The 13,447-nt window shown below is 39.9% G+C and overlaps 1 protein-coding gene across 1 annotated transcript; it reads left to right on the forward strand.

The window, feature by feature from the left end:
* The first annotated feature begins 2,570 nt into the window (after window positions 1-2,570).
* rx2 (retinal homeobox gene 2) lies at window positions 2,571-9,558 on the forward strand. The gene is made up of 3 exons (XM_060905380.1): window positions 2,571-2,862; window positions 8,600-8,850; window positions 9,115-9,558. Exons 1-3 carry the CDS (start codon window positions 2,571-2,573, stop codon window positions 9,556-9,558), a joined length of 987 nt encoding a protein of 328 aa, XP_060761363.1.
* Window positions 9,559-13,447: the final 3,889 nt, after the last annotated feature.

Below are 13,447 nucleotides of genomic sequence, written 5' to 3' on the forward strand. Positions count from 1 at the left end.
AGTAGGTGAACATGTGTGCACGAATCGTATAGATCTCACATTTTACTTTCATCATAGTGGCAAAGTGGCATTTAAAGTAAGTGGGAACTGAATCAGGTGACTTTTCAGTGGGAATGTAACCATCAACAAAGTCTATGACAGAGTCATTTTCTGAGGAAATTCAATTAAAAAAACAACAAACAACGTTACCTGAAAATTCAAGGTTAAATTCCCTGTTTTATGGTTTTGAAGTTCTGTCATTAAAAAAAAAAACAGAAGAAAACACAAAGCAAACGTTAATTACAGACGACTGAATGTAGGTTTATGTTTCTTTCTATGGGGTGATGTTATGGAACACTGAACAGCATTCTTTAAAAAAAAAAACTCAACATTTTAATACGTGTGTTTTCTTTGTTATAAGAAGGATTAGAGGACATTTTCAGTAGGACGCCATTATCATTTAAACAAAAGATTTTTGAAAGAAAGTTTTGCCAGAGCTTCATTAGCGCCGGCCTCCCTCTGTGTCCAGAGCACTGCTGCCGTTTAGAGCAATTACTCCAGCAGTGAACAACTGTCAATCATTCTTAAAGTGGAAGGATTCCAATTAATAAACCTCTTAAGTCTTTTCCTTTTGCCTCTCTTCTTTCTCGTGTGCCGGAGCCAGAACGCTTACTGCCGAGACGCCTAGGCCATAAAGATCAGGACCTTTTGGCACTCGGTGGATGGGACGTTTTCATGCTTTGGAGCGTGTTCGGTTGCTATTGTGTTGGCGGCGAGTTAATGGTCGTTAACAGTCTGTAAGAGCTGAATAAGGTGCCAGGCGAGCAAAAGAGTTCTGCTTGCTCTCTTCACTGTCATTCGTAAAGCGAAAACTCAGAGGAAGAGCCAGAGATGTGGAAGGACTAAGACGGAACAGGTACGTTTGACAAATTTTCAACAAAAAGTCACATTTGCTAATTTGCTATTGGTTGATTATCATTTTTTGTTCGTTTTTTCTTTTTGGTTATTGGTCGGTCGAAAGATAAAAATGACAGTTTAATTTTAACGTTAAATTTAATTTCACAAACTGTACTGCTTTTTAAAAATTTTAACAAACATTTTATAAATATAACTTCACTGGCTCTGAAAATAGTAACCACCTGTTGAAAGCAGAAGAGAAAATTTTTTCATGATTATTTTCAGATTCTGTAGAAATGCAGAACACAGGTATAATAATAATAATAATAATAATAATAATAATAATAATAATAATAATAATAATTTCAGTAATTCAGACTGTCTTTATGAAAAATTAAACTTAATATGCTGCAAAAACATTAAATTTTTTACGTCTATGCTTGATATAATGAATCAAAGCTACTGCAGTACAGAAATGTTCAAGACGTACAGCTATAGGGTATGAAATAATTAATAGTTATTCCACAAACTCGAGTCGTAGCTGATAGCTGAGATGGCTATAAGCCGTGTACGACGAGATTGAGTGGAATAACCATTTTATTCTATCCACATTCACTGGATTTTGGGAAACAGAGCATTTTTATTTTTACTTTTTGCAAATTCGATAAATAAAAACTTTATACAAAACGTCCGACAAAATCATTTCCACTTAGAATGTAAACAAACCGACGAAATGACAGGAGCAATTTGTGAAAAATGCTAAACTAATAATTCTTGAAAAATAAAAAGATGCGTTCTTACTATTAAATACTTTCATTCCATATTTTGTTACTTGGTTTTTTTTTTGGGGGGGGGGTTGTTTTCGAGTAGAGTTTTTATTTCGTCCTTGGTTGGTTCAGCAACATGCTCCGCCATTTTGTTTTTCTCTACTCATATTATATTTCTCTACTCATAGTATATTAGCTGATATGCTGGTAGTAGAGTAGCCAATCAGAGCGCACGATTGCTCATATCCAGTGAATGTGGATAGAATAAAGGAAAATTATTTAGACTTGGAAAAATGGCACCTACTGTCCTGAACACTGTCCCACTGTGCTCATATACCACGTGCCCAGAAAATGACAAATGACAGACACTGCGAACAAAGAAAGAAAATCTGGATATCTTTCATAGAAACTGATGAAGCTCATAAATATTGGAAGGTCAGAGCTGACTATTTTCATTAAACTCAGCAGAAAACTCAAGAGACAGAGAAAATACCTCAACGCTATTTATGAGATCAGTTATGTCTCAGGATAGTCCATCTTCTTGGTTGAATCAGAAGTCAGAACAAGAGCTGAAATTGTTCAAAACTTTTACGTACATGTGCAAAACGATCACTCATTGGACTTTTGATTTTGTGTTGCTGTGTATGAGGAGATGCTAATGATCTCAAATGCATTGTTTATTAACAATGAAATATCACCAAACAAACACATGTGGTACTTTATTTCCCTGATCTGGCTTTTTCTATCACTTCCTAATTCCATCAATTCCATAATTAACATTATAACCTCATTGATCTTCTTCTCTTCTGACAGGAAACCACACACAACTCTCAGAAGATGGTTCATTTTTTGATCTAGTCTCCTGACGACTTTCATCATTTTTTCAATATTCAACAACTTTCCCTGGACGTACACTCCTGCCCTCGAATGCATTTGTCTCTGGATTCAATAAACATGGCAGACGATGGGTACCTTTCGTCAGACAACTACCACGACCTGGGTAAAGGAGGCGGATCAGTAATGGGCGGGCGCTTGCACAGCATAGACGTCATTCTGGGCTTCAGTAAGGAACAGGACCCTCTGCTCAACCCTGTGGGACCTGCCGAGGGCCATAAAGGTGATGGAGATGTCCTGGTGGAACAGGGGAAACAGGTGACCTCTGACCCTTACGCTCACCTGCCCAGCATGCCAGACACCTCCAATCAGGGTGCCTATCATGGTGAGGAAACAAGGTTTAATCATGAACATGTCAAATTTGATTAATATAATAAATACAGCATGATATGGATTTTAAAAATGGTTAATGTCCATAGTGGAGCTTCAAATCAGTTTATTTTCTATTTATGAAACATTATAGTTTCACTAGGAGATTTTATAAGTTTCATATTAAAAAAAAAAAGAGAACGTTCCTATAAAACTAGCCACACAGTGGTGTAGTGGTTAGCACGGTCGCCTCACAGCAAGAAGGTTCTGGGTTCGAACCCAGCGGCTGGCGAGGGCCTTTCTGTGCGGAGTTTGCATGTTCTCCCAGTGTCTGCGTGGGTTTCCTCTGGGTGCTCTGGTTTCCCCCACAGTCCAAAGACATGCGGTGAGGTTAATATGGGATGGCCTTGGGCTGAGGTGCCCTTGAGCGAGGCACCTAACTCCCAACTGCTCCCTGGGCGCTGTTAGCATGGCTGCCCACTGCTCTGGGTAGGTGTGTGTGCTCATTGCTCGTGTGTGTGTGTGTGTGTTCACTGCTTCAGATGGGTTAAATGCAGAGAGGAAATTTCACAAGTGTGTGATGAATAAAGTTGTGCTTTCTTTCTTTCTTTCTTTCTTTCTTTCTTAAAAACATGTCCTGTTTTAATCTCAATCACTAAAACTATAGTGTTCCATGTTAATGCTAACCTTAAAAGTTACCAATATACCATATATATATATATAGTAAAAGCAACTGACACTTAACAGTTATTCCATGAAATCGAGTCGTACATGAGCTGATAGCCAACAAGGTGCGTGGAGTTTTTATTTCATCCTTGGTTGGTTCAGCAGCATGCGCCGCCATTTTGTTTTTCTCTACTCATGGTATATGAGGTGATATCCTAGTAGTAGATTAGCCAATCAGAGAGCGCGATTGCTAATATCCAGCGAATATGAACAGAATAAATATACTGTATATGAAATTAGTTATAACAACAACCCCCCCCCAAAAAAATGTGTAAATCGTATTGTTTTTTATTTTAAAGATAATATCAGTTGCCTGATAATCTAAGAGGCAGGATTTGCCTGTATCAATAACCTGCACTGATCACAAGATAAAGGATGGCTTGTAAATTTCTCTTCAACAGTCAAGAAGAAAAAAATTACAACAAATTACAATTTATTCATCATAAAATGCATCTGTTAGAAATCTGGTACAAATCAAGAAAACATAAACACTCACAATGAACAAAATCATCAGTTGTTGGCAAATCTAGCACTTCCCACAATCTAATATACACTCACCGGCCACTTTAATAGGAACTTGTTCTTGATTCTAAGATCCCTGTTCTTGGCTGCAGGGATGGAACCCAATGTGATCTTCTGCTGTTGCATGCTGAGATGCTTTTCTGCTCACCACGGTTGTAAAGAGTTGCTATGAGTTGCTATATCCTTCTTGGCAGCTTGAACCAATCTGGCCATTTTTCCTCTGACCTCTCTTATCAACAAGGCGTTTGTTTCCACCCACAGAACTGTCGCTCATTCAGTGTTTTTTGTTTTGTGCATCATTTTGTGCAAACTCTAGAGACTGTCGTGTGTGAAAATCCCAGGAGATCAGCAGTTTCTGAAATACTCAAACCAGTCCATCTGGCTCAAACCAACACCCATGCCACAGTGAAAGTCACACTTTGAGATCACAATTTTTCCCATTCTGATGTTTGAAGTTAACATTAACTGAAGGTCTTGATTTGTATCTGGATGATTTTATGCATTGTGCTGCTGTCAAGGGATCGGCTGATATACACTACGTTCAGACTGCAACCTGAAACGACCCATATCCGATTTGTTGTGAAATCCGATTTTTTTGTTAGGCCGTTCACATTACCAATTATATGAGACTTGTATGCGATCTCCAATATGAACGGAAAACGACCCAAAAGTGTCCCGCATGCGCAAATTGACACGTAATAAGCACATCTACGTAATACGTAAACAAAAAAAAAACGCACTCTTCAAGTTTGCAAGTAAAGCATGGAGATGAGGCGAGACCTGGCGATGTGGTTTTTGCGGCGGCGGCGGAACTCACACAATAATCTGATTAATGTGGGCAGCAGAGTAATGAGACCGAAGGTGTCAAATTACTGGAAATTTCCAGAAAAATCTTATAATCTTGTAATACAGGATGGTTTAAGTTATAAATCAGTTATAGAAACTGTTTTATTTAATCAGGCTAACAGATCAACATCCAGGTCCCTACCAAATCCACCATTAGCTTGATCAATTCTATAAAAGTCTATTTAAATTCTGAAAACTGTACAAATGTTGTTGTTTTCCACCAAAGAGGTGGGATTAGCCAACGCAGAATAGTGACGTTTGTCTCTTGTTGATGACGTGTAGGTCGCATGAATGCGACCTGTCCGGTCAGACTGCAGTCGCATGTGAAAATAACGGATATGCATCGGAATTAGGACCACATATCCAAGCGGCCTGGGTCGCATGTGAAAAAAATCGGATCTGTGTCGTTCAGATTGTCAATAACAAATCGGATACAGGTCGCATATGGGCAAAAAAATCGGATATGGGTCGTTTCAGGGTGCAGTCTGAACGTAGTCTAAATAACTGCATAAAACAGCAGGCGTATGTGTGTTCTTAATAAATTGGTCGGTGAGTGTAGATACCATTGATAGCCACTTGGCCCTAAATTCTCCGCTATTTTTACCTGCTTCACCATGACCCAATTCAAGATACTACGTCATGCATGACGTGGTGGGCTTTCCCCGTTTGCATAAGGCATTGTGGGATACAAATTTGAAACCTGAGAGAAAAATGGAGGACATGAGTGTTTGAATGAAACGTGAAAGACCGACTCCAGTAACAGAAAACGAAAAGACGTTATGTTATATACACAGGAAAGAAAACGCAGGACCAAACTAATAAATATCGGCACTCAGCGAGCACCTCAGTGTGATCAGCTGTTCGTTTAGCAACAGCATGATGGAACTGTCAGTGCGCAGTCAAGGTAAACCTGTAGATGGCAGTAATGCAACACTGTGGATGCCAGCTGCTGTAAAACCCAAAAGAAGAAGAAGGTAAACCTGCGCATGCGCACACGGACTTCCTCTGTCTGCTTGACTGCACGAAGCGAGCGATTTCATGCACATTATTTGTTCAGGAATCCCCTCAAATTAAATAACTTCCCAGCCACAGAATGGCCTGATATTTTGTGAGATATTACAGAAATGAACATATATCACAAAGACCAAATTTCAGACGGAACTAAATTTCACTGATTTAATGAAATCGAAAGGCCATATAGCTTTAAGCATAGCTGCTTTTTATTCTTATTCTTTTTAAAGCATATTATTAAGTAACTACAATACAAAATACAGTAAAACAAAACAGTAGAAAAGATATGCAGATACGTGAATGAGACACTACCATACTACCATAGGAAGTTATTTTTTAAATCTATATAAATCTATTACTATCACAATCTAATTATACAGCTTAAAAATTAATAAAAATATAAAAAACCCAGAATGTATTCAACTACGGTAAATGGGTGGGTTTCCCAAAAGCATTGCAGCACAAAGATCATCGTTAAATGGTAGAGCGAGCAGCACAATGAACACTCTCTCTCCTAGTTAAGACACTTTTGGGAAACCCACTGCAGCAAATTAAATAGCTAAACTTTGAAATAGCTGTTTTCTTCAAGACTTGAGGTACTACAACATACCTGCAAAATTTTAATCATTATTATAAGCTAAAATGAAAAGATAGAAAAGTTAATGTTAGGGGTAGCGATGGGGTCGAACTTGGACCATTACTTAAGACATGAATTTCACATGAAATTCCAACACATCCCCCTCATAATATTAATTTCTCACGAGATCAGGTTGGCTTATAGGAGCTAATCAACTAAAGTATGCAAGGGGGAACATAAATTAATTCGCAAGCCACTAATTGCAAAAAGAACCTTATCAAGAGTCACACCTGCCACTACCAGAACTGCACACTGACAACACACTAAAGCAATGATCTGATGATAATCTCAACTTAATTAGTTTGATTTACACTCAGCTCCTGCTGCAACACGTGGGTGGCATTGCTCTTTATTTGTTTCTTAGGGAAAAAAAACCCTCTACTTTTGCCAAGCAGGTCATGTGAACAAACAGACTGAGAGGTTTTAAAGCAGTTGGATTAACAGCCAAGGCCACATGAGGTGTCGCAGGTTTAGCAGGTGACATCTGTTTGCCTGTTCAGGGATTACTGAGGACAACTACACAGACTGACGGCGAGAGAGAGAGAAAGAGAGAGAGATGTGAAGGAACTCATGCCTTAAACTCATGCCTTGCTCAAATTTACAGTATATGATTGTATATTATGTTAAAGAGTTAAGCCATGAGAGGTTGTACCTTTTCAGGATAAGCGTGTTCTTAGCTATGATGACTAGTGCATTAATAATGAACTCATTATGTTATCATTATGCGATCACAGGCAGGCGTATATCGAGGGTTTTATAATGGCTCAGCCAATCAGATTTGAGAACCAAAATATCCGTTTACTAAAAAGTGATCTCAAGCTCAACTCATTTATTCTCATAGCATATGTTTCACATTTTGTCCCAGCAGAGAGCTCTCTTCAAGGTTGTTGTTGTTTTTTTAGGTAGTTAAGGGCTCTTGGCTTACTACAGGGGCTCTACTGGAACCCTTTCTGATAGGGATACACTATCTTGTATAGGCTTATACATAGAATTCATCCCAGAGGAGCAAACCAAAGAATGTTTTTTTAACCATTGTGAACACACTATACAGTACTTCTCTTTTATTTTATCTCTGCTAGTTTAGAGAACGATTAAAGATTCAAAGACTCATAGAGGGCGGCACGGTGGTGTAGTGGTTAGCGCTGTTGCCTCACAGCAAGAAGGTCCGGGTTCGTGGGCGGCGAGGGCCTTTCTGTGCGGAGTTTGCATGTTCTCCCCGTGTCCGCGTGGGTTTCCTCTGGGTGCTCCAGTTTCCCTCACAGTCCAAAGACATGCAGGTTAGGTTAACTGGTGACTCTAAATTGACCGTAGGTGTGAATGGTTGTCCGTGTCTATGTGTCAGCCCTGTGATGACCTGGCGACTTGTCCAGGGTGTACCCTGCCTTTCGCCCGTAGTCAGCTGGGATAGGCTCCAGCTTGCTTGCGACCCTGTAGAACAGGATAAAGCGGCTAGAGATAATGAGATGAGATGAGAAGACTCATAGAACAAAAATGTTCCTTTTAGATTAGGTTATTAAAGTTGACTTCCTTTGAACCAGTAACCATCCAAATAACAATTGGGGAACCCATTTTTCTAAGCATGACTTTCATTATTGTTTGCTTATCTGGGTCTTATACCATGAGCTGGGCTAGTGGTTAGCATAATCCACCTTTTGATCAGGAGATTGTGAGTTCTACTTGGGGTTGGGTCATGCCAAAGACCATCATAAAAATGGTACCTACTGTGGTCTGGCAAGGTATGCTGCAATACAGATGAGAGTGGGGAGTCAAACTCTTCTGGTTACCAGAGGACTAGCCCCCCACTGTAACCCTAGCTGTATTGGTGAGATGTTGAGGGCTATATAAGTGGTGATTGGTGCTGCCTAATTAGTACTGGGATGAGAGACTGCCTGGGAAGACCAGGTCCTGGCATGGGAAGGACTTTGATCTGAGTTTTGTCAACACATTTTCTAGGAAACAGATCACAGTTTTTGAGAATAAAGAGCTACCCTGTCTCATTTTGTCTCTATAGATACAGGACTCTTCTCAAATGATAAATGTGAAGGTGATGTTGGGGATCTACATGGGATGGAGAGTGACAGCAGGTCTCCCGAACCTTTGGAGGATGATCAACCCAAAAAGAAACACCGCCGCAACCGGACCACCTTCACCACTTACCAACTGCATGAGTTGGAACGAGCTTTTGAGAAATCCCACTACCCTGATGTGTACAGTCGAGAAGAGCTGGCCATGAAGGTCAATCTCCCTGAAGTACGAGTGCAGGTACATTCGGAGTAACGTGTTCAGTGCTCATCTAGTATACTTTTAATGTGGTGTATGTTGATCAGACCGAGTAACCACCATGTACGGTATTAAACCAAAGAGATAATGTGTTAATGGAAACCATCAGACAGTGTAAATAGCAAAGTCTTGTTATAGGAGCTTTGTATAATTGGCAGTTTAAGAGTCACACTTGAGATCTCTAATCCTGGGGTTTTAGAGTGTTCCTGTTTAACAGACTATTAATCTTCGTGGATTTTTTCCTAGGTCTGGTTCCAGAATCGGCGTGCAAAATGGAGGCGTCAGGAGAAGATGGACACTGGTAGCATGAAGCTTCATGACTCACCTATGCTGTCCTTCAACCGGCCTCCCATGCCTTCCAATGTGGGGCCAATGAGCAACTCCTTGCCCTTAGACCCCTGGTTATCATCTTCCCTCTCCAGTGCCACTCCCATGCACAGCATCCCAGGATTCATGGGTCCCTCCCAAAGCCTGCAGCCCACTTACCCAAGCCACCCAGGCTTCTTTAACTCAACTCCAGGCATAGTACAGGGAATGCAGCCCATGCCACCTCCACCTTACCAGTGTCCACCGGCCTTCAATGACAAGTATCCACTGGAGGACATGGACCGCAGCTCCAGCATTGCAGCTCTGAGAATGAAGGCCAAGGAACACATTCAGTCCATGGACAAAACCTGGCAGCCCATGTGATTCAAGGATCATATACTCCATTCTGTTAGAACTGTGTGTCAGCAACAAATATGTTTGTTAATTATTGTATGCAACATGGATAGTCTTTTGAGGTTTAAACTCCACAAAGCCATGGACAAAAAAGCAGACAACTTTTGTTGTTGCTCATGAAGAAGGACTGCCACTGGTTTAGACAGCTACTCAAAGAGGTAGCTAAACTTTATGCACTCTACAACCATTAACTTTATAAGAATGAAGGAATTCTATGATCAAGCCAGGAGTCTGAAAAAGCAAGCATAAACCTCTACATGTTTCTTCTTTGGTCATTTCCAGGACAGTTTGATAAACTGTTAAAGGTAGCTCAGGGAATCAGGTATCAGGGTTGGAGTGGCAAGTAAACTGGGCAGTATGGCTGTAGTTAAGACTGCCATTATCACATCCAAGTCCAGGATAAGCCAATATTGAGTCAAGGTTGAGACCAAGTGAAGATTGAGTCCAAATTAAAGTGAGATCAAGTGAAGATCAAGACCAAAAACCATCAATTCCTTTTTGAAGCCAAGCCTTGACTTTGATTTCTTGGTTTCATTCTTACATTGCACCAATGATTAGGCTGTTAAGCTGAAAGAAATTACCTGTGCATACAATCTAGGCCAAGACCGAGACAAGCCCAAGTACAAATCCCAATAAGTCAGGCACAAGTCCAAGTCAATCCAGAAAAGGTCTCAAGACCAGAGACCCAAGTCCTACAGCTCTACTGTCAAGACTTAAAACATTACACAGGCTTTTACACAGACTAATACTTGTCCCTATTTCACACAGGCTAATGCTTTTCGGCTAGCATCTGGTACGTGGGGCTTTGACTGTCAGAACTTCCAGGTGTCATTATTCCTGTTGAGATTATCACAAACAACACATCGATTTCAGGATGTGATGGACCAATGTGGCTCATCTTCAGAAAACTCTATGAGACAAGAAAATGTGAATTATGCATAATGATGTAAGTTCTTTAGTTTAGCATGCACTTGGATGGTTTCTAGTTTTCTACAACACTGATTTGAAGATAGGTATAAAACCATGACCACTGCTTGAGCTTGTGTCATCTGATTAAAACTGGGTCAGAGAGCGAATGATTAGTTTAATCTATGGGACAAGAACACACTAAAGTGTGAAGTTAGAGAGTATTAACTAGTGCCATAGAGTATTTGGAATCATTCATATGTATCCCCAGTGTTGCCTGAGCCTTGCTTTTGTCTGTACAACCACTGATTAAATGACGTCTTGAAGAAACGACCTGTCTACCCCCAGAGTTTGCTGAAAGATATGAGGTCACTGGGTGATTGTGTAGCTGTCATAGCGAGTACGTTTACAGATGCGGAAGGAGAGTCGCTTAGTCTGGCACCACTCTCTGTTCATTTGTTGCTCAGCGTTATTGATCATTGCTCTTTGTCTAAAACTTTAAAATAAAAAGACATGGTCTGGACTAACAGGCATCACTTCGGTCGAGTGACCTTAATGATTTATATACAAGGATGTCACCAAGGAGGGAAGATATTTGGCTAAAGATATGTCCATCATTTGATTATCAAGAATTTTTCATGAGAGTGAGAAAGATATGCCTAAGAAAGTAATGCCTAAAAAGTGAGGATGGAATCAAAAGCGTAAAGATGCTTATAGAGCAGTAGCAAAAGTATGATACCATATTTAATCATGAACTCTAAAGATTGACATTCTTTATGTATTTGAATGGTGTTTTGTATTGTTTTATAAAAAGTGAATGTAATTTAAAATATCATACTCTGTGCTGACTCTTATGGATCAAACTGGGTCATCTTGGTACAACCGCAGAGGTTTTTCTGTATTAAATGTAAACATTGTGGTTTCCTGTGAACAATCAGGAAGCATGGAAAAGCCAAAGATTATGGTCTTTTATGAACTACGAAAACGTTAATGTGAACATTTAGATGTTAGCTGTTTGGATCTGTACGGGATGAATTTCTGTATATGATCGCCTATGCAGTTTTGTTAACTGTCACTCTATTTTTGTTTGTCATATTTTATCTTTAGACGTGAATATTTTGCACTAACAATCTCAATAAAGATAGTTCATAACAAACAACGTAACTTGTTTTTTGTAGAGATACAGAATGTTTTTATTGACTCACTGCTTGATTTTCAATGTGAAAGTTTAATTGTGTTATTAAAGGAACAGTCCACCGTACTTCCATAATGAAATATGCTCTTATCTGAATTGAGACGAGCTGCTCCGTACCTCTCCGAGCTTTGCGCGACCTCCCAGTCAGTCAGACACGCTGTCACTCCTGTTAGCAATGTAGCTAGGCTCAGCATGGCCAATGGTATTTTTTGGGGCTGTAGTTAGATGCGACCAAACTCTTCCACGTTTTTCCTGTTTACATAGGTTTATATGACCAGTGACATGAAACAAGTTCAGTTACACAAATTGAAACGGAGCGATTTTCTATGCTATGGAAAGTCCGCACTATAATGACAGGCGTACTAACACCTTCTGCGCGCTTCGGCAGCGCATTGATATCTGAGCTCCGTATCAATGCGCTGTCGAAGCACGCAGAAGGTGTTAGTACACCTGTCATTATAGTGCGGACTTTCCATAGCATAGAAAATCGCTCCGTTTCAATTTGTGTAACTGAACTTGTTTCATGTCACTGGTCATATAAACCTATGTAAACAGGAAAAATGTGGAAGAGTTTGGTCGCATCTAACTACAGCCCCAAAAAATACCATTGGCCATGCTGAGCCTAGCTACATTGCTAACAGGAGTGACAGCGCGTCTGACTGCGTCTGACTGACTGGGAGGTCGCGCAAAGCTCAGACAGGTACGGATCAGCTCGTCTCAATTCAGATAAGAGCATATTTCATTATGGAAGTACGGTGGACTGTTCCTTTAAAGGATTTCCAACAAGACCTTTTAACCAGTTGCAGGCTTTATTATTCAGTCTCTGTACTAATTATAAATCTGGGCATTTGGCGACAGGTTTATGAGCCTCATCGGTGTATCAGTGCTGAACAAAAAAACCTGGAGAGAGGGGTTGAAATTGGGGCATTTTTAATTGAATTTAAATTGATCAAGGGCAAAAATGGCCATTAGACCTCTGAAGGTTAATTAAAAAAAAATAAAAAATTAGTGTGAATTGATGCACTTCGCTCATGTTAGCAGTTTATGAATGATTTAATAAAAATATATAAATATTAAGAAATATATTATTAATTAAAAATGCCTCATTTTAAATTGTTAGTTATATTTACTCATATACAGTATGTGTATTCATTTAATTTTATTTATTAAAATGAATACATTATAAACTGATAAATATTGCACAAACATATCATCAGTGCTTTGTGTAATTTTAATTACTTAAGGGCCCACTGTTTAAAGCTAGCTATGCGTAACTCCTACCCCTTCATCATCATTAATCTGGGGTGAGTGTGTACTGAACTGCCCCCGCCTTGGACCCAGCTACCCCACACACACATGCGCACACACACACACACTCTCTCTTTCTCTCTCTCTCTCTCCTCGCTGAGGCTGGTGGGTTGATGGCTCAGATCCAGGCCGTTAGGGAGATGAGCCTCCGCTTCATCAGCCCTCTCCAGGGGACACAGAAGGGAGGGGCAGAGACGTGTAGAAGTAACAGTATTCATGGGCTGATAAATGAATGTGGGCTTACAAGAGCAACAGGTTGGTCTACACTGGGAAAACCCAGCTATTCGATACCCCATGGAAAGTTACACTTTATCACACATATTAAGTTTGCATGAAGTTACAGGTTACCGTTTACAGTTATGGGGTTATGGATGTAAAAGTGTTAGTGTTTGTAATTTTTTTTTAAACAGTTTCCAATAGGGTCCAAACTTCTGAGCTGCTCTATGGGCT

The sequence above is a fragment of the Neoarius graeffei genome, chromosome 23, assembly GCF_027579695.1.
Source record: "Neoarius graeffei isolate fNeoGra1 chromosome 23, fNeoGra1.pri, whole genome shotgun sequence".
NCBI classification, from domain to species: domain Eukaryota; kingdom Metazoa; phylum Chordata; class Actinopteri; order Siluriformes; family Ariidae; genus Neoarius; species Neoarius graeffei.